General features: G+C 31.9%; 1 protein-coding gene across 6 annotated transcripts in view; it reads left to right on the forward strand.

Annotated features, from left to right (window-relative positions):
- The first annotated feature begins 11497 nt into the window (after positions 1-11497).
- The window catches only part of LOC143250548 (uncharacterized), an 88849-nt gene continuing 76850 nt past the window's right edge, over positions 11498-23496 (forward strand). For 4 of the 6 annotated variants that reach the window (XM_076501268.1, XM_076501270.1, XM_076501272.1 and 1 more), the window contains exons 1-2: positions 11498-11625; positions 16811-17260. In XM_076501268.1, the coding sequence (XP_076357383.1) occupies positions 16955-17260 (306 nt within the window). In that variant the 5' untranslated portion in view covers positions 11498-11625; positions 16811-16954. Of the gene's footprint in view, positions 11626-11843; positions 11958-16810; positions 17261-23496 lie in introns of those variants that run through there. The other 2 variants (XM_076501269.1, XM_076501273.1) reach the window with 1 other exon arrangement.

Raw genomic sequence — 23496 nt, forward strand, 5'->3', positions numbered from 1 at the left:
GTAAAGCTTAGTCGTAAATTAATGCTAAACCTTGCTTCATCATTATAATATCTGAACAGCCAATCAGCACGTTAACTTAATCCTAATCAATATTAAACACTAATACAACATCATTGACGTTTTACCTATAATTACATGAAAACTAGAGTATGAGTAAAGCAGTTCTATTGAACGTCAGCTGGTACCAAAACTAACTGGTACTTGTGTGTTATTGTTAGGAGAAAGATCGTTGTTGAATAAACGAGTAATTACCCAGCAAGCGTGGACTTTAGTGAAATAAAAAAATTGAAATACATCTTAAACAGATATGGTATGTTACATGGGTAACCAAAAGTAAATAGTTGAATGACATACACAGTGAAATATTTAGCATTTTGTTGCATAACATCACGACCCAAACAGAGGAGACAGAAGAGCCTTGTGCTCGCTCTCTCTTTGTTTTTCCATCTGTTTAAATTTATATAAATTTCTCTCATCAGTGTATTTTCTCTGTCTGTTTCGTTCTTTGAAGTTTGTGTTTTTGTTGCTTTGTCTATGTAACTTCCGATCATATTCATTTTATCTGTCTATCGCTATACATGTTTTATAGCTTTATATGTGTGTTTAGTTTGTCCATCTATCTAAATACCTGTCTTTTTTTCTTTACCTATATATCTGTCAGTGTTTTGCCTATCTATCTAAACACCTGTATTTTATCTACTAACTTACATTCTGTATAGCGTCGTAGCTGAATTTTATATACTTCTATGTCTGCCTATCTATGCATCTCTTTTATCTGGTTACTTACATGTCTGTTTTTGTTTTGTCTATCTACACATCTATTATATGTACTTATTTATATGTCTCTTTGTATTTTGTCTAACTATATACCTGTTTCACCTACTTACAAGTCTGTGTTCTCTTTATCTATCTATATACCTGTATTATCTCGTTACTTGCATGCCCATATTTTGTCTATTTATCTGCATACGTGTATTAGTTAATTACTTAATGTTTGTTTTTGTCTATATATATATCTGTATTATCTAATTATTTATATATGTCTGAGCTTTGTCTATCTATCAAAGTCCAGATTCTTACTTACGAACATGAGCGTAAGTAAGAATATATATCAGACATTGTCGATATATCTATATTTTCAAGTTAGTCACATGTCCATATTTGGTCTGTTATAACGGATTTACCATTATACGTTTAGTTCAATACTTGCGTTTGTCTCAGTATAGTTTTTTTTACGCATGAAACGTATATTGTTGGATGTGTATTGCTCAGGTCCCGCCTGTTCTCTAAATTTCTAGAAGATTCTTGAGAGTAACAATCAACAATATTTGTTTTACGAAAACGCTAGCATACTTTCGAACAGTGTTGAAACTTCGAGAACCTCGTGTGATTGGTATATAAAACTGACGCGCCGAGAGATAAAGTTTATTATTATTCAACTACAGTCAGTGTGCTACAGGTTTCGGAAGCTATAATTGTGATTAACGCTTATTAATTGGAAAACTACAGAACTGGATCAGGAACGTTCATAGATTTCGAATATTACAAATTGTTTAACTTCAATGAATTACTTTGGATGTTATTATTTCTACGAGGACATTAAATATTTCGCCAGGAAAAGTTAGCTTGTAAGGTGGTGGGACTAAACAAGAATAGAGCTAGCTAGCATTCCCGTCAAGTGAAGTATACTTGTATATCAACATAAAAGTAATTTTCGCCTTGTGGCCCCGGATCGTCGATAAAATATTCAGTTTCAGACTAGATAAAATACTCAATATTGTTTGTAAGTTTGTACAACTCTTGTATACAAACCATCATTTGTAATAATTATTAGTAATGACCGTTATTATAAATGTTATTATTATTTGCATATTAAAATATATTTGTGTTGAGAATGAAAAATGTATGTATCAATCTTGTCGACAAATATCATAAACTGGATACACATTAACATTTATCTAACTTCTAAATTAAAATTTCCGGCTATTTGAAATCTTAATACGTAGTATACGTAACATAATAATTCAGAAACTAGTCCGAGAAAAGAATAATACTTAACATAATTTATCTATATACCTGTTTTGTATATGTGGTTACCTACATATCTGTATTTTCTATCTGATGCTATTCAGCTCCCTAGGTCTGTGGTTCTTAACCTTTTTCATCGTCTTACCCCTTGAGACTCTCCAGGGTATTACCGTGACCCCTATAATATTTTTTGTAATGGTGAACTTTGCGTAAAGGTAGAATAAAACAAAAGTGTATAAAGATCCTAATTTATTGAAAATTTTACAAATAAATGACCTTGAGAAATGCTACAAGTGCTAAACAAAGGCAAAAATGGTCTGGCATGGCCAAGCGCGTAAGGCGTGCGACTCGTAATCCGAGGGTCGCGGGTTCGCGCCCACGTCGTGCTAAACATGCTCGCCCTCCCAGCCGTGGGGGCGTATAAATTGACGGTCAATCCCACTATTCGTTGGTAAAAGAGTAGCCCAAGAGTTGACGGTGGGTGGTGATGACTAGCTGCCTTCCATCTAGTCTTACACTGCTAAGTTAGGGACGGCTAGCACAGATAGCCCTCGAGTAGCTTTGTGCGAAATTCAAAACAAACAAATGCAAAATCCATGGAATTACTGAACATCATACTTTACTTATTCTCAGTGTGAGGGTTAATATATATATGTAATGAGAAAATATACTAAATACGATGGAAACTTTGATATTTAAGTTTTAAGTTCCATGTATTAATATTATATAATTAAAAAAAATTAGGCAATTCAAAACGTTGTAATATATGAAAACTTTTACTCAAAATTAGACAGGTGGTTGCGCAACAAGCATCTCGACGCGGTTCAACTGCCGCACTCCAGCGTGTTTCTCGTTGGTGGGCAGTTACAGGCACATGCCACAAAAACTACAAACTGCTCCGTGATTTCCCCAATAATTCCCAAACCATCCGTGATCCCCCGAGAAACTGCAAACGACCCCCAGGTTAAGAACCACCGACCTAGGTTATTGAATTTATTAACCTACTTTATCTCGTCCTTATCTACTTTGACAATGTGTACAGGAATGATTTTCTTTGTAACAACTACACGTTTAGTCTAGCACCGAGTAATTTTACATAGAATCACCATCTATGTTTCAGAATATTCATAATGTTATAAAAACATGTAGGTTCAAAAAGTCTTGATGTCTCACTCGACATTTTTATACTCTCCACCTCACTTTATTGCCTCAAACAAACCAAATTAAAATATATGAAAATTCCCACGCACAGATAAATAATCTTTCACGAGCGGAGACGAAGAAAAACTGCAACTTTCTTAACATTCCTGTTGACTTCTCTCTCTCTCTCTCTAAAGTAAATCCCTGCCATGGTTTCGTTCGTTCGTTTGCAAGTCTTGATAGAAATGAAATAGAAACTCAAGCACTTTCGAAGGGTAGACCTTTCTTCTTCAGGGGTAAACTGGTGATCAGAATAAGTATTTTTCGGTGTTTTTTAATGCTTTGTGAATGCAATTTTTCCTCTTCATATAGACTTTGTGGTTTTGAAAGCAGAGTACTAAAAATAAAAACAGTTCTGAACTGTCTTTCTAAATAATATTTTAATCAGTCCAATCATTAAGGTAACTTATAAAAAAAAACTTTTCAATTAGTACTCTTCAAGGCGTATACTTGTCTTAGTGCCACCTACTTTGCTGAAGTAATCTTACGTTGTTAAACGTGTTCCGTATACAATTTATAAACTTCATTTTTATTTGTATTTTGTATGAGTAATAAATTGTTTAACATATTTTCACTCGGTCACCTGAAGATTATAAAAATAAACGCTCATTCATTATTACAATATAAAATATTCAACTTAAACTCAATATTTGCTACAACCTAATAAACAAAATAACTAGCCTGTATATGCTTAATGTGACTAATTTTTAAAATGCAAAGCCTTACAAATCAGGTGCAAGTCTATAAATTAAAGTGAACTCTCAGTCGATGCTGGGATTTCTTTTTAAAGGTCTTTTAATGCATTTTAAATGTCTTACCTTAATATTTTTGCAGGTTATTTGAAAAATACTTCACTCTTCTGTCTTTTTTTTTTATTGAAAACGCGGAAAACACGTACAGATTTGCTGATTATAAGCAAATTATCTGCATTAATTCTCCGATAGATCTGTTGTAAGACAATGGAAGTGGATCAGAAATGGAGAGGGGTAGAAGTTGAGTAAAAAACTTGCAGAAATGACAAAGACGTTGCATCATTCCTGGTTCAAAGTAGCCCATTTTACAGTAGAAATGTGGTTAAGATTTGTAATTTCTGAAACGAAGAATAAAAAAGTCAGTTGGCTGTTGCAATGACCATTGCTTATAACTCTGACAAGACAACATTAGAAGTATGGAGGAGAACTATTGTTTCGGCCTTTTCTGTAAAGACTGAAGTGATGTTATTACCGTTTCATCTTCTTCAGTGGGTTACTTATTTGGATACTACCTAATTTTTGGTGAACTTTAATAAATATTTACATGCTTTCTCCACAGCCTCTTGACATGTGGCATCTTCAGCAGAATCTACCTTTGTAATATGCACTGTTTTTTTTTAGTTTCTCCTTCTTTTGTATAGTTACAATAGCAGGATCAAAGATAATAATGAGCTTCTACAACCATAATATCTCTAGGAACTGGAGCGGGACAATTAATAGTATTTGCTAATTAAATAACTGGCCCGGTAAGGTCAGGTGGACAGGATGCTTGGCTTGTAAAGTGAGGATCGCGAGTTCTAATCCCTGTCACACTAAACATGCTCGCTCTTTCAGTCATGAGGGCATTATAATGTGCGGTCAATCTCACTATTCGTTAGTAAAACAGTAGCCCAAGAGTTGACGGTGGGTGATGATGACTAGCTACCTTCCATCTCTTAAATTATGGACGGCTAGCTCTCGTGCAGCTTTGCACAAAATTCAAAAACAAACAATCGATTGATTAATCGACGGTCCCATATATAATCATTAGTGCAGTGTTCCTTGAATTGTAGCGGATACAAGCAAAAAACGTTATTGAGGGTAATGTCAATTTGTTGCCTTTTCTATAGCCACACCACAAAAATAAATAAAGCATGCCAGTCAGTTTCCTTCTCACTAATCAGTAGTTAAAAAACGACAAATACAACAAAACGTTCATGGTGGATGCTGCCACACAGTTGCTTTTTCTGTAATCAATAATTCAAAATTGGTAACAATAGCCTTAGCAACTTTACCATAACCAAGACAGGCTGGATAAGTATGGTGTCAACGGGAATCGATCCTGAGACTAGAATTACGAACCCCACTTAAATAATCACCAATGTTGAACAAACTTCGAGTAAGAATAAAGCAACAGCTTATAATACTCAAACTGGACAGACTAAAGAGAGCTCATTATTTAACTTTATGCTTAAAAACAAACATGTCTGCAATGATGAAACTTTGTAGAATAGACGGCAATTGTCTGTTGTGGAGGTACAAGTGTAGAGGACGACGTTTGGAAAGTCTTCCGTCTTCCGTCTTCAAGTCCTCTACACTCGTGTCTCCACAACAGGCATTTGCCGTCCATTCTACAAATTTTCATCATGAATACTCTACCTAAACAATCTATCAAAGAATGTCAACAATATTTTGATTATTTAGATAGTTGTAGTAAACAGAAATCTTAATTTTGGTCAAATTTCGTGACAGTTTATTTAATCGTAATTTTATACTTCTATTGATGAAATAACTGAAAACAGTAAAATCAGAAACATTAATTTTGACTGGTTGATTAATTTCGTGACAATCGATTAATTTATTATTGGAATAATTTAAAAGTGTAATAATCGGAAACAATAAGTTACTTAATCAGTTCAATTGTAATTTTGATTAATGGATTGGTTCAGTTAACACTAATCAATGTAATTGGTGCTCGTAAATAATTAATTAAATCCAGCTAACTCTACCTCCAACACAACAAAAAACCTCGTTGTTTTGTTTTTCAATGGAGTGTTTTCTGACTGTGTTGCCATACCTTAAGTCTGTACACAAAATCAGTGACTCTTTAATCTTTTGTCCTTTTGATACTTTTCCTTCTATGAAAATATGTATATCTTATCATATACTCTTACAGAAGTTGATGTTTGTCAAACTGCTCTCCGAATCTGTAGTTGAGGTTGTTGTACTGTGTCTTGTTTTTGTGCATTCTGTGCATATTGTGGATAACTTCTGTCTTTAGTGTAATGTAAATCTGCTTCTCTGGGCACTTGGAACTTGAATCTGCAGAGTGCTTTCACAAGTGGAGTGTGTCCTCTGATTTTGGGGTTGCAAGAGGATATAAATTATCTTTAGACTAGATAAAATCTGTGCTATTTACATCTATGAAATTAATAATTTATTACTTATTTGATTCTAGCATGTATTGTTTGTTTTATTTTCTTTGCTAGGGGAATCTAAGGATCATAGTTATCTTTATTTATTGTGTTAACTATCTTTCTGCTTAGTTTTATTTCACTTGGTTTATTCAGTAGTGGAGAAGTTGACATCTCTTATTAATATGCTTGCCTACAAGGTAATGTGTTTAATGAACAAATTTAAAATGGATATTGGCATCCAGAATTAATGGTGAAGATTTTATTCCATAAACAAAGTAAGATTTTTTCCTGTTTTTATGACCTAACTTTACATTTTACATATATAAACTTAACATGTATATTTACAACAAAAACTATGATTGATTTACAAACCTTTCAACTTCAAATAGTTGGGAAACAATATGAAAAAATGTACACAGTGTTTCCATTATTTCCTATTTAGACCAATAGTATTGGATCATTTATAATTATTTAGCTAATTATGCTAAATGTGTGACATATATTATATTAACTCCTAGCAGTGAAAGGGTTAACTAGTAATATATTCTGTTTGACCTACTTAAAATTGTAAACTACTGAATATGTTATCACTATTAGAAGAATGATCGTAAAAGTTTTTACCTTTAGGAAGCATCACACCACCTGAGAAATTTGCTAGCATACAAACAATTTAGAGACGACCTTTTACTGAAATATCTCGAAGTCATCACCAATGCTTTCAACGAATTAAATGATACTGAAGAACTATCAGGACTGCTAAAAATTTCATTTTACCAACAAGGAATTTTATTTAATATCTAACATTCATAAGGCTAACAACTTTTGAAAACTCATTTTGTCTACGTGTAATGCACCAATTTACATTCCATAATGGCTCTCCTGAACCATGTACTTCCTTAGTCTCTACAAGACATTTATTTTTAATTCAAAATCCGACATCACCTTTTTTATTTACTATAGGCATCAAATGTCTATACACTGTAATAACCCAACAGAAATAATTAACAGCTTTAAAACATTTGTTGGATATACAAGATTGTTTACAGTAGGCATTATTATTTTATTTATTTTGTGAGTTAATATTTAATGACTGTTTATTTTTATAACGAAAGAGTTAAAAGTGTCCCCCAGTGGCTCAGCGGTAAGTCTGCAGACTTACAACGCTAAAAACCGGATTTCGATACCCGTGGTGAACAGAGCACAGATAGCCTGTTGTGTAGCTTTGTGCTTAATTCAAAACAACAAGAGTTAAATGTTAATATTTAAAGTCGATAGTAATGACAAATTTGGTTAAGTAACTTGGTAAAATTTGTATTTTTAATTACATTGCTATTGAAGCTTTACTAAAATTGTTGACATCACATAATTTAACCTTTGTTATTTTGCTCATTATCTTACTTTACTGAGTATTTTTTAAATCAGCATCATTAGCGTATTTTACAGACATTTTTAAGCCCCAGTGATCAATCTATAAATATATGTAACAAAGCAAACTGAAACTGAGAACTAAAGTGAATTGTTTTCTTCACTTTAGTTTTTCTTATAGCAAAGCCACAACGGGCTATCTGCTCAGCCCACCGAGGGGGAATCGAACCGCTGATTTTAGCGTTGTAAATTCGGAGGCATACCGCTGTACTAGCTGGGGGCATTATAGAGTGAAAGAAAACGTAAAGTTAACGGGCATATAAGTGATTAGCCATAACGGACGATATTTTAAAGTGAATTTCATACTTTAATAGAGATAAGTAGAATAATTTGTCTTGTTCGAAGATTATGCTAAAGTAATTGAACCCGTGTGTGTAAACATTGACGCAAAGGAGAGAATTATTTAAAGTTCAGGACACAACTGTGGTAACCCACAGGATAGCATAAGTGAATTATTTACTGAGACTATTGTGAGAAAAGCAGAGAAAATAGTTCGTCTTGTCCATTGAATTATAAAGTAGTTGAATCAGAGAGGCCTGGCATGGCCAAGCGCGTAAGGCGTGCGACTCGTAATCCGAGGGTCGCGGGTTTGTGCCCGCGTCGCGCTAAACATGCTCGCCCTCCCAGCCGTGGGGGCGTATAATGTGACGGTCAATCCCACTATTCGTTGGTAAAAGAGTAGCCCAAGAGTTGGCGGTGGGTGGTGATGACTAGCTGCCTTCCCTCTAGTCTTACACTGCTAAATTAGGGACGGCTAGCACAGATAGCCCTCGAGTAGCTTTGTGCGAAATTCCAAAACAACAACAACAACATTGAATCAGACTAAATGGATTTTTGACAAGAAAATAGAATTATTCAGTTTTAGACACAACTGTGATATTCTACAGTGTAGAGAATTTCTGTACATACTTTTGACTTGTTTTGAATAAATTATATTTAAACAAGCAGATTGTGTGCTTTCTGTTTATTCTTCGAATTTATTGTTAACAAGACCAGACAGTTAATGTAAAAGAATCCAAGTCAGTACACATAAAACCCTGACATCATTTTGTTCACAAACATTCTGAACTTCAGCCCCACTAACACTTTTATTCATCTAGTAAAATCAGCTTTAGGTGTAATGGGTGTTTTTATTTTAACGATGAATTCTAAGCAGGTTAGCGGTATAACAATGGGAACCAAAATGGACCCAAATTTTGCAGACATTTTGTTTGACATGTCAAATAACACATGTTCACACAACAAGATGGCCTCTCACACTTCTTTTATAAGAGACATATCAATGACTTTGTCAAAATATTCACTGACAGTTTGTCCGAACTAGAAAAAGTTATTCTTAAAGTAAATAAATTTCATACTTTACTGGTCTACGTGTCTGACATTTCAGATTCGTCACTATCGATAAAATCGCGACTTGCATTCATTACAAACTCACAGAAGCCCACAGTTATTTACATTATAATTTTAGTAATTCAATATCTATGAAAAAATAGCATACCAAAACTCATTTCATTAGATTTCAGAAATTGTGTACAGAATATAATTATTTCAATGCTCGCGCCATATAACTGAACCTTTTACAACGATTGTGGCTACACCCCAAGAGAACCCAAAACAAAGAGAAGAAGCTCCCAACTCTGTTGTAAATCAAGGTAGAATTCCTCTTCATCTATCATAGAAACAGTTTCTAAACTCTCACGTGCCAGAAAACCCCTAGTCCTTACATAGTACCCAAACAACAAACAGGTTAAAATGGTTTATTCTAAATAATTTTAATATTTTCCATTAATCCATTAAAAAAAATATATTTTTCAAGGCTCCGTGTAATTTCCTACGGTCACGATATTAATATCGGAAACTCCCTAGTTCACAGCAATATTCAAAACCCAGCCTACACAAATAAACATATTGCCGTAGGTAGCTATCCTTGTAATAAAATGCACTGCAACACGTGTGCTTGTATTAATCCAACAAAATTTGTCCTTAACTGAGTTTTTACATTAGAGATCAATATAACTGCCCATTGAAATGCGCTATATATTCTGTTACACGCACGTTCTGTTAAAATTATACATATAAACCAATAGACTATTAGCAGAACATCTCAGAAACATAATACGTTATAACAAAAATAAATCAGTAGCTTAACACCTCAATTTGCACAACAATATCCTTGAACGTTTTAAAACACGTTTTACTTAGAAAGGCTCCTTCGAACAAATAAACCGCAAATTACAACAAAACAAAATTATTTGTGACCTGGGAACTGCCCACACCGATAGGATAAATGAGTATTTCAGCTTTGTGTAATATTTCTATCCTTTAGTATGTGTTGCTTTTTATTTTATTAATTTGTTTTGTCATAGAGCTATAACTTATGTGGATTATATCTTCAATTATTTTTTTAACTTTTATCTAATTCTTTTTTATTTATATTTTTAAACTCATTAAAATGGAACTTTTTCGTTTGCGGATTTATTGTTCAGTAAAAGATAGCTGATCAAGGTAATCTCCGGAAACGATGTATCAATAAAAGTAGTTAACAGAGTGTCGTCTTTGGCAGTTTAACCTACAACACTCTACTTTTGTTGTTGTTGTTTTCTTTCAACAACCACTACGAGTAATTTCATACAAATTTTTAAACTGTTTTTGTGATCATGTGGTTTTTATCACACACGCACAAACACATCAGGTCAATTTCGGAAACGATGTATCAATAAAAGTGAATATCAAAAATATATATCTGTAGTTAACAGTTTGTCGTCTTTGGCTGTTTAATCTACAACATACTACTTTTGTTGTTTTCTTTTTCTTTCAACAATCACTGCAAGTAATTTTATACAAAGTTTTAAACTGTTTTTTTTTATTAAGGTGATTTTTATCGCACACGCACACACTCATCAGAAAGTTAACACATTAGAAATGTTATCGTGCATTTTTATAATATTCCTGAATAGAGCCATTTTGAGAATATATTTTTACTTCAAGTGGGTTTCTCGTCATCACAAAAAAACCTTCGTTTTGATATCTCTTAAAATTTACCCTTAATTTGATAATGACACACCCTACTTGACTTATACACAAGTAAAAATTTTAATACAAACCCATACTTTTTATGTATTTTCTAATTACATAATCTTCTCATCTAATTATCTTCTCTGAGCTGCTAGTAGGTTTTCAGCCCCACCAAACACATAAAACAACTTGTCCAGATTATTATTTGTTCAGTTTGTTTGTTTGTTTTGGAATTTCGCACAAAGCTACTCGAGGGCTATCTGTGCTAGCCGTCCCTAATTTAGCAGTGTAAGACTAGAGGGAAGGCAGCTAGTCATCACCACCCACCGCCAACTCTTGGGCTACTCTTTTACCAACGAATAGTGGGATTGACCGTCACATTATACACCCCCACGGCTGGGAGGGCGAGCATGTTTAGCGCGACGCGGGCGCGAACCCTATTTGTTCAGCGTTACCATAATGAGATGAAGAATTAAAAAAAGCAACAGATTTTATATTATTTTATAGATAACGTTTCTTTTCTTAAAATATATTGTGTATTGATTAAATAAATTAAGTACATGATGAAGCAAATATAGATTATATTCTTATTCAATTTCGATATTTTGAAGTTTTATTTGAACATTAATTAAAGTTAAATTTACATTCTGAATTGAATGTGAGATCGCCCTTTTTGTTGCTAGTACCCTCTAGTGAGAAATTAAGTAAACACTTAGCAAATGATACTAATACTACTCTCGAACGAAGTTAATCGTTTACGATACGAATATTTTACGTGACAGGAAATGGCGATTCATAACCTCAAAAGGGTAATTATTATTATGTTATAACGTTTTTTCACAGATGCAGTAATTAAGACTAATAAATGTATACACACTCTAGTACTACAATTTTATGTATTGGTGAAAACTTTAAGTGGGTTTCTCTGAACGAAATCAAAACATGGCTGACATTCTTTTTCGGTCCCTTTACTCGCCCTCGCAACTGGTAGAGTTGTACTTTATGCAAATTACAATACAAGTAGTTGAAGTAATATAATGTACTATGACTTTTCTTTGACGTAAATCAAGATTGCATGCGTATTCGGTTTTAATATCACTAAACAGCTGATGCCGGTAATGGTGATATAGTGTCAGTGATGGTATGACTTATTTTCATCATTTTTGATGGGTAATACTTCTGTAGAATTACTTTGGAAATTGGAATATAAATTGTATTTCGTTCTTGTATTATAATTTGCTGTTATTATGTCAAGATATTAATATAATTGTGTGATTAAACATGGGTTTTTGATAACAGCTCTAGTAATTTCGAAGATAAATGTTTATTTTTTAATTTTTCTAATTAGATTTTTAAAGTAGTTTAGTACTATAAACATCAGAAACGAACTTCATGTACAAATATTTTTGCATAACTAGTTGTGGTTCTAATAAACTTTTAGAAAAAATTATTTTTAAATTTTGAATATAAAGTAATTAAGTGTTGAAAATGTTTAAAGTTCTAAATTATTATATGTTTTCGTGTGTATGTATTTGTATATAATAGAAAATCAATATTCAAACAAAACAAAAGGAGGGACTACGTTCAAAACAAGTCCAAACTTGTGATAAATAACACCAAAATTAACAAAAACGAGCCAAAATCAAAATCGCATTAATGATACTGCACAAATAAAGAGGGTTCCTAGGGTATTTCGTTAATTTTATACAGGCTAATTTAAATATTTCTAAGTATATAATACTTAGAATTGGAAATTACTTCCATTAAAAAAAAAACCATCTAGGTGGTTGAGATATACAGGCTAATTTAAATATTTCTAAATATATAATACTTCCATTAAAAAAAAACAAAAAACATCTAGGTGGTTGAGATATACAGGCTAATTTAAATATTTCTAAATATATAATACTTCCATTAAAAAAAAACAAAAAACATCTAGGTGGTTGAGATATACAGGCTAATTTAAATATTTCTAAATATATAATACTTCCATTAAAAAAAAACAAAAAACATCTAGGTGGTTGAGATATACAGGCTAATTTAAATATTTCTAAATATATAATACTTCCATTAAAAAAAAAAAAAACATCTAGGTGGTTGAGATGTAATATAGATAAGTTTCAAAATGTATTCACGAATATTGTTTTCAATAAATTTTATATTTTGCTTATTATGTTTTACGGCAATTCTGTGTTTAGATTCTTTTTTAAGTATTTTCCATATTTTAATAATTTTTTATTTTTTATAATTTTCAAATTACCAGTAAAAATATATTTATGAAAGTTTCAATAAATGAACTATTTTTACACTCGCAAGGTAAATTATTAACTTTGTTTACATTTAAATTAATTAGTAAAATTTTATAATTCTATAATAGTGGACTGATTGTAACTTTGTATTTATAACTAACAGTAGGCTTTAAGTTCTTGTAAGAAAAAATATTTTTCATGAAATTATGAATAATTTTAGTTTAAACTTAATTACCAAATATGTAGTCGTACCTTGGAGTTTTTCATTTTCAAAAATTGATAAAGCATAAACTTCTAATATTTTATAATATTTAAAAGTAAATGTTTTGTATGATTATTTCCAAAATTAAATTTTTTAATTTTGTAGATTGATGCTCTTATTTTAGGAAACTCAAGTTGATGAATCTTCTTGAAAAACAATTTACATACATTAATACTAGAATAAAATAATATTTAAGTTACTAAATAAATTCTATAAATCAGCCAGTGTATTCATTTTTTCTTTTACCTTTTATCTTCTTTTGTTTATGAAAAAAGTTATCTTAAAGAAAAAAATTAGTAATACAGTAACCACCACTCAAATTTAAAGCAGTTGAGGGTATTAATTAAGCGAGTTAGTTTAGTAAACTTGGTTGGGGTTTTATAGTAGTATAATTTTCTGTTGTACTACTGCAACTACAATGGGGGCTGTATTGTTTTGCTTTGTAGAACAGTCACCTTCCAAGAACTGTCTGCAAGCAGTGAAGGGTAATGTAGATGTTGGACATTGTGGGCTTGAGCACCCACATCTTGCTCTATTAATATTGGGTGATTTAATTTTTATGAATTTATTCATGTGAGACTGGCAAGAGGAGGTTAAGACTGATGAATGGTGTATCCCTCACCACAATGCGAGTCCAACTTCCACGATTACCTCCAAAATCTACAGCATGTTTATATCCCACTGTATAGCTTGTATTCAGGGGATCCTCTTGATTTGTGCAGTATAGTATTTGGACAAGGAGCCTATTAGGAATAATGCTGTTTTAGATTTGTTATTAACTTCTAATATAGAAATGGTTGAGAGGGTGGCAATATGGAAACGCCAAGGTGCAAGTGATCATTGCAGTATTAGGTTTAGTGTTTTGTTACATATGGAAATGAGGAATAATGATATTTTGATTCCAGCTTTAAAGAAAGCAAATTTTAAAGGGATGCAAAAAGAATTATCTATTGTGAATTGATGGCTGAGTTTTATTTGGATACACTGAGCAAATGTGGAAAATTTTGAAGTATTCAAAACAAAGTTGTTCCTTACAGAAAGAAAAGGTTAGCTGCAAATAAAAAACAGGTTGGCTCACAAAATGTATGAGATAAATTTGGGATGCTGTTTTTAATTTTAAGAAATTTAAGTTTGCTGGTATTACAGAAGTTCAGAAAGTTGGTCAACAGAAATTAGGACATCCAAAAGGATTTATGAAAAACATTTAGCTTAAAACATAAAAATTAACAGCAATGATTGTTTTTATAAGAACATTAGAAAGAAACAAAATGTAAAGATAGGGATAGAATCCTTGAGAGATGATAGAGGAAGGCTTATATCTGATGATTATGAAATGGCTAGGGTGCTAAATTCTGCATTTTCTTCAGCTTTTACTAATGAAGAATTAGCAGCATTCCTCATATTGAGTAATTAATAGATGAAAACAAAGTTGAACAAGACAATTCCATAAATTATGAGCTAATTAAAATAAAAGTGGGAAGATTAAAGAATGATAAGACTCCTGGGCTAGATAATATTTTTCTGAGGGATTTAAAGGAGGTCAAGGACTGGATATGTGATCCACTTGGCACAGTTATTTGTATGTCCTTGAATAGTGAACAAGTACCAACAGATTGGAAATTATTTAATGTCACTCCTGTCTTTAAGAGAGACAATAGAAATAGTCCCAGTAATTATAGACCTATTAGTCTTTCATTATTTGTGGAAGAAGTTTTGGAAGGTCTTGTACAAGATACAGTGCAAAGTCATTTAACAAAGTTGAATTGTATTGGATAGTCAGCATGGTTTTATTAAGGGAATATCTTGACATACATTGAAAATGTTACTGCTTATGTAGATGAGGGTATGTGTGTATATTTGGTATATCTGTATTTTCAGAAAACATTTAACAAAGTGACACATAAAAGGCTTGTAAATAAACTTATCTCTGTTGGTGTGGGGTGTAAGTTAACTAATCTGATAGAAGAGCAGCTTGATAGTTGAAAACGGAGGGTTATTATAAATGGAGTTGAGTCAAACTGTGTTGCAAGTGGTGTACTTCACAGCTCAGTCTTAAGACCATTGTTCTTTTTGACTTACGTTAATGATATACATGAAGGAATGATTAATAAATTACTTAAATTTGCTTGGGTGTATCTGGCTGTCAAGAGGACACTGCTACTTTACAAAAGGATTTAGATCATTTAGTGAGTTTGGCAAATTAATGGCAGATTGGTTTTAATTGTGATAAATGCAATATAATGTGTGTGGATTATAATCTGGATGGAAATAACCTATGAAAGAGTTCAGAGGAGGGTTACTAAAATGGTACCAGAGATGGAGGCATTTTCATATAAGAGATTAAGATCCTTAAAATTGTTTTCTCTAAAAAAAAGAGTTAGAGATGATCTGAGTGAAGTGTTTGAGATTATAAAGGAACTGATAATGTTGACATATCAACATTTTTAATACATAACAGTGAGAATTATAGAATTGGGGTACACAAATATAGATTTATGCAAAGTAGAAGGCATCTTCAGCTAAGAAAATTTTATTTTTCAAATAAGGTGGTTGGCTTATGGCTTGAGTTGCCTTTGGACATAATGGAAGCAGTAAATTTGAGTGAGTTTGAAAAGAAAGCGTGCAAGAAATATGAAAGATAAGGGCTAGCTTTAAATTTATATATATAAAGAAGTTTTAGTTTGACTTGGAGAACGAAACAGTCGAGATTGGCCAACAGGTTCCTAAATATTATCTTTGATTTAATTTTTTTGAGCTTGTTTTTATTCATTTATGTAGGTTTAATGATCAAATAAAATGGATTAATATTTCTTTTCATTGAAAAGGAAATTGTTAAAAATGGAAAGGGCTTGTAGAAGAGCTACTAGGATGATACTTGGGATGGAAAGGTCATCACACAGAGACAGATTAAGTTCTCTTTGTTCAACTTTGATCCATAAGATACTCCTAATCTTTTCTTAAACTTCTTTAATGTTGTGCCTTCTAACACAAGTGAAAGCAAATTATTTTCTTTATGCCAACTACTATATGAGAAAAGTAATAATGCTTTAAGTGAGATCATCTTTCATAACATGAGCTTGTATCCAAGAACCTCAATACATTTTTTGGAAACATCATTTGGATTTATAAATATGAAACATCTAACACTCTTTAAAACATCAGTCATGTCCCTCTTGAGCCTTTGTATCTCAAGTAAAAATGTATCAAGATTTTGACTTATCTGTTTATAATAACTCCTTCAAATCTCGTTATTCATTTGGAAATGAAATTCTTTATACATTTGGTATAGCTAGTTTACTGTACAGTTTTACTAAAAATGATATAACTGACATATCGGTAAAATGTCTGTTGTCAGTCACAAAATATTCTTTTCTTTTCTTTCTGGTGGGGATAAAAAGATCTACAGTTTTATTTGTTAAATTATAGACTAGCATTGTTTTGTATTTGCTGTGGCTTGAACATTTTTCTGTTTAATTTTTGTAGTGAAATTCAGTGTTTTGTTAGAAGAAGTGTCTTAGCTGAGTTTTGTGCACTACTACTACTACTACTAGCAGTGATGCAGGAATTTCTTCAGAGTTCAAATTCCTATGCTTGAGTTGAAGTAAAAGTTGTGGGAAAAGAGATTTGATGGTAGTCTATCGTAAAGACTTGCCGGACCTGGATACTGAATTGGGAACCACGGCAACTCAGATAACAGAAGCCAACTCTAATGAAGTGGAGAAGACACCATGTCCTTCCCCATGTATGGTGCCTCGAGCCATCCTGATTAGTCGGCCAAACTCTCACCCATTTCAAGACAGGCATTTGATTTTAGATCAACCTGTTAAGGTGGGCCGTTCCGTTGCTAGGTGCCGCCCATCTCCAAATAATGCAATATTTGATTGTAAAGTTTTATCCAGGAACCATGCACTTTTGTGGTATGAAAATGGAAAGGTAAGTTTAATTTCATGCCAGGTCTGTTTTGCAATAGCATGTAAATATATTTACAATAAAACCTTGTGATGTGAATAAAGTTGTTTTGTCAGCTGGTGAATTTTGGTTATTCATAAGAGTGGCATATAGTAGATTGAAAGTCTTATTCAAAAATGGTGTTTTTCAACTGTTGGAGCATGAATCATTATTTGCCAGGGTGTGATATGTTGTACAAATATATAGTTATAAATTTTACCACAGCAATGTGAAATTTTCAAAAGATTTTCCAGGATGTGTTAACTTTAGGGCTGGGAAGCACAGATTTTGATGGCCTACCAAGACTCTCTCACCCACCCAATCCTCCAAAAAAAAAAGGATGAATGCCATATTCAACTTTTAGATTTAAGGGTCATTTTGGAATCGGAGGTCAAATAAGTACAACTTTTATACTATGACATATAAAATAGCTGTTTTTGTATTTAATGATTAAACTAAACATTAAAATTTGCCTGAAATGGGACTTTATTGAGTGAAAAATTGGCACTATTGAGTTTTTTCCATATTTGCTTAGTAATTTATGTATTTGATTTTTTTCTGTCATAAATATGTTGCTATTCCCAAAAATATATATTGTCAAATTTTGAATAATTTCTCTGAAAATATAAATATTAATAGCAGTTAGAATTACTTTAAACACTAACTTTTTGCTATGACATTTATTTTTAGTGGGTTAAAGTATACATTAATACCTTGTAGAACATTACATTCAAGAATTATTTAAACAACTTTATTATTATATATACCGATAAATTTATTATAAAAACGAAGTTCATAATTCAGATTTTGACATTTATCTAAGTTTTAATTTCTTAATTTCAACAGTAAACATTTAGAACTTTCAAATTTTCATTTACCTACATTTCTTGGCAGATAAGAGGTCTAATTTCTCTTTTTCAGAATTTTCTAATATTAAAAATGGGCTGCTTTAGATTTCAATCACAAATACAAACTAAACACTATTACAAGCAAAGATCTAAAATCTGTATCTTCTACCTCTTTCATATGCTGAGTTTCCAATAAATTTGTCAGACTTACCACATAAACTTCTACTTTCTCTCTTTCTGATTTTTGAGGTTATTTTGCTAAGTAACTTTATGTGGTTGATGGACATGTTAATATCCAATGGAAAGACATATTCTCCTATGTATAATACTCATTATAGTTATTTGTCTTTCATAATTTTTCATCTGTGGACATCATATTTCTGCTCCAAACATTTAACAAAATATTTTTAACCTACTTATAACTTACAAAACCTTATAAATGGTAGTAGGTTTGGTACATTCTCTTAAAGTGACTATATTTTTCCTAAATAGAGGATTGATCAAATTTATCCATTTCATATTTATGTAAAGTTTTATAGGGTTACAACATTAGATACTTATTAATATTTTTTGTAAATTCTAAAATATTTGGTAGATGTTAAAAGATTGGCTAATTTTATTTCTCTTTTTTTCAGATGAGGAAAAAAAATTGTTCTTGTAATCTTAATCTTAGGCCTGATGCAAAGTTATGTAACAGTTTTTAAAATTTTGTTAGTCAACATTGTTCCACTAGGGTAAAATCTTGATTTACTAATTTTTTTTGATATTCTTTGAAGTGGTAACTGTTTACATAAAAGATGGTAGGGGTTATGTATTTGGTGTATTTAGGTTTTTTTGTAACTGGATTAATATTATGAAGGAGGTATCTCAGACTTTGCTGTTAGAACAATTGCTCTTTATTCATTTTCATCAATAACATAGATGAAGAAATAGTCGACAAATTGTGTAAAGTTTATGATAATACTAGGGTCTTGTGTTGTTGGCTATAAGGAGAATGTTGCTCTTTAATACGAGTATTTGAATTAATTGGTGGGTTAGGTGACTAAATGGTAGTTTGCTTTTAATTATATAAATGTAAGGTAGTGTATGCTGATTATTGTGAGTAGATTATAAGTATAATTTTGGTGGGAACAACCTTAACAGTATTGATGAAGAAAAGGATCTTAGTGTTTTAGTTAATCATTATTTTAAGCCATCCAAGCAGTGTACTGTTGTTAGTAGTAGGCAAGTAGGATTGTTTATTGTATTTTCAGTATTATTGAATACAAGTCTAAAGAGGTAGTTTTGTATTTCTTAGTTTAAGAAGGGATTGGATTATTGTAAAGGGTTCAGAGGAGGGCTACTAGGATGATTCCTGGGATGGAAAGATTGTCATATCAGAACAGGTTAAGATCTCTGAAATAACTTTCTTTTGAAAGAAATAAAGGGGATCTGATTGAGGTATTTCACATTGGAATTATGGTATTGGTAAACCATCCTTTTTTCATACTTAGTTCTGAGAATGAAAGGACTAGAGCATAAAAGTATAAACTTTTGTAGGATAGGAGTTTACTTCAGTAATGTTTTATTTTTGTCACAGGTTGATTGGCCTTTGGAAGAGGTTACCTTCAAATGTGGAAGTAGCAGTAAATTTAAGGGATGGCTTGATAAATATTTGGTTTAGTAGATGGGACAGCTTAGATGGAGCAACAGATCTCGTTTTCCTTAAATGTAATGCTATTTCATGTAAAAATTACTTTAATTATCTAGTTGCTGTTGAATTGGTGATTTAATATTGTATTGATTTATAAGCAAACGCATAACAAAATACCAAATATCTGAAATGTCAAAAGGCCAAACATTTTTTTCACTTGTATATTTTGGGTAATTAAAATTTATCATTCACTTTTCCTGAATAAACAAGTGCGTTCTCCCATTGATGTGAAGCCTTGGCAGAGCATAAGCATATGATGTTCTTCAGCTCTGTTAGTCTATTGGTAGCCCTGGTTATCCTGATGTCCATGTGTGGCTGGTGAAGTTGAGTTGTTTGTCAAAGATAATTTCTAGGTACTTCACTGTTTCTTTGAGAGAGATAGCAGTGCTTGCTGAGGATGATGATGGTTTATCCTTATCTGCATGTCTGTTGTTGAGTGTGCAGCACATGGCTGTAGTGTTGGTAGAACTGATTACCATTTCTGTGTAATTGCACTATTTACTCTTCCATGTTAACAGATAATTGAATCTTGTTTTGAATTTCTACTTTGCTAGATCATCTGTTGTACACAATAATGTTGTCAGAAAATGGTAGCACATGGCATCTGGTTGGACTATCAAGGTGCCACACTGCACTTGACACTTACTTTTTAGCTGATCATAGTTGACCTTCCCAAATAGTTCAGACTTTTTTTAAAAACTACAGTTTACACAGTGAAAGCATTGTTAATTAATAGGCCTAGAAAAACATATGCAGATTGTGTGATTTTTATCATAATTTTTGGGACTATTGTTATATGTATTCTAACAAGCAAAAAGCAACTAGTTAAATTTAGCTAAAAAGATTAGGTAAGTATATTATTCCTAATTTTACAGAAAATTTCTGTTCTTTAGTGGGGAAACAACAGTATGTATAGTATACAAAATGAACTAGCCAAGGGCCAGTGAAATAATGTTCACTTGAAAATGCTTACATTCTGACATTTAATATATCTGTTTCAGACAGATTAAATTATCATGCCCAATGAGCTAAGTTCAAGCAATTTTTACCTGCTGTCTGTAACTGAACAACTATTATTTTCAAGTTCTGAAGCTAGTTCATGATGTAGATGTTTAATTTTTGAAGTAAACTGGTATTTATGATGATCCAGTCTTTTATACTTGAAGATTCATATTCTAGTACTTAGCACAACTATAACCTATCTTATACATGAAATTCTGATGCTTGGGGAAATCTAGCCTTATATATATATATGTTATCGTTATTTCAAGGACGTTTTTCTTTTTTGTGGATAATGGAATTGATGTGTACTTAGATTTTTAAAAAGCTTTTGATAAGGTGCAACAAAATATTAGCTAATAAGTTTATATCATTAAAGCTTGGAGAAAACCACTTTATTGGATTGCAGAGTGGTTAGATTGGAGAATGCAAAATATTCCTAAAAATTGTCTTATCAGTCATGTTACTACTAGAATACCTTGAGAGTTAGTGCTTGAATATTTCAAACTGTGTTGAAAATAAGATGTTAAGATACTAAAGATTGACTTGGCTCAGTTGGCAAACACTTCATTATAGTAAGTGTAAGGTAATGCATTTTATTCTCATAATTTGGACCAGATATTTAATAAAATGAAAGTCTTCTCAACATATCCAAGTGAATTTGTCTTGCATATCTTTACATGTAAATTATTCCAATACAGTATTATAATAAAAACAAAAATTAGTGTACAAGTGTTTCCTTTTTCCATCATTAATCATCGAAACCTATGTGTTTGCCAGTAAACACGTTTGATACCGATTGAGTAAACTATATAGTTAATTTATGGACATTGCTTCCTTTAATACTCCAGTGGTGTTCCCTATTGCTGGCACACACTTGAATGCAGGTTTGATTTGCTTTAAAGCATCTGAAAGTAGCAGTATTTCATTTCTTCTTGCAGGTCATTCATAAATTCTTGATTCAATCTCTTATATATTATGATTTATTTGTTTCTAACATTGGCAAGAAAACCTCTCGCTCATTTGAGGTTTAGCATTTTCGTATGTCTGTTGTGGATGTTTTCCTTAACCTTTGATGTTTACTTTCAGATTTAAGTGAACTGTAGTAACTTTATATACTATGGGTATACACGTTTGCATGCATGCATGCACACACATAAATGTGTACATCCATAGTATATAAAATACAGTGTAAAGGGTAACTTACCTGTTCTATAGAACTGCATTTTTAGTGAGACTCCTGGGCTGAAAGATACTTTGCTAGTGCTATCTTTCATAACAGTTCTAACAGCTTAACTCGTCTAACCTACTAAGGAGCCTAGTTTCCTGGACATATTTGGCACACCTTAAAGGGGAGCATGCATACAAAATTGAGAATTGCTTTCATAGAAGAGTGATGACTGACTAATGTAATCATTTCAGTGGGAAAAAAAAATTCACTGAGGTTTCTATAGCAACATATTCATTTTTACTCAACCAACTTCTGCTTAAATTGCCCCACATAATTTAGCATGATCATTATGTATTTTATGAATTTGTTTTATTCCTAGTAATTGAGCTGCTTCATCTGTATGGTATGAAGTTTTTACTTGGAATTAAACTACTTGAACTTTATAAACATTAATTTTTAGTAGTGAATGAACTGTTTTCAGCTTATATGTATGAAACTTAAGGAGAACAAGTAGTTGACAGCATCCACTAGTAACATTCTTTTTTTCATTGTTGTTGTGAGCTGTTGACTGGGGTGAAGGCAACTGGCTTGTAGTACCCACCACCAAACACTATACCAATTTATTAATAGCACCAGTGATTAATCAGTTAAGAAATACCTTAATAATTCAGCTCTAACACTGGTGGAACTACTTCCAGCTTAATTGTCTTAAATTACAGATCTGTTCTCGTTTGAACAAGCTAGTTTGTTGAAAAGATAAAAACGTTACTAAATTTGAACTGCTGAATAGAAGGAATGCAGCTGGAATTTTGCGAGTGTTGAATTATTTCAGCTTTATTATGTGAAACTTTGTTTTTGCTAATGATTGAACTACTTTCTACTTTATTGTCTGTACTGATAGATTTATTGTTTGGATTAGCTTACCTGTTTAAGAGATGAGTGTTTGGCTCAACACAGATAAGCACATGTACACTAGATTAGTTGAAGAACTAGATTATTTCTTAGTATGTGTAACATTTGTAGTTGGAGAACTGGATTTTGTTTGCTGCAACTAGACCAAAGATAAGTCAAAGCCCTTGCAGTTAGTAAGAAAACTATCTTATGTTGATTAAGTAGATAGGTGATGTGTTCCAGTTTGAAAAAGTACATGTATATGGATGGTACTTCTGCTGTATATAGATTTTACAACTTTTAAATTTATGTAAATGTAACTATTTGTGTTTTAAACAGCAGTGGATTTATAAAGGTAAATTGTGCTATTGTAACAGTATTTTGAAAAAACAATGGACTATAGATTTGTAAAAGCAATGGAGCTGGGAAAATTTAGAATAAACATTAATACCCAGGGCAAAAAAGAAATTAAAACAATTTTGGACAGTTAATTAAAAGCTTTAATGATAAAGTGCTTGATATTATTCTAATTTCAGGAGTATTATGAACAAAAATTAGTGAGCTTGCAACTCTGGTTGGGATGGAAGACTATAATGTGATGTTAAGTACTGGAACATTT

This window comes from Tachypleus tridentatus, chromosome 5 (assembly GCF_004210375.1).
Source record: "Tachypleus tridentatus isolate NWPU-2018 chromosome 5, ASM421037v1, whole genome shotgun sequence".
Lineage (NCBI taxonomy): Eukaryota > Metazoa > Arthropoda > Merostomata > Xiphosura > Limulidae > Tachypleus > Tachypleus tridentatus.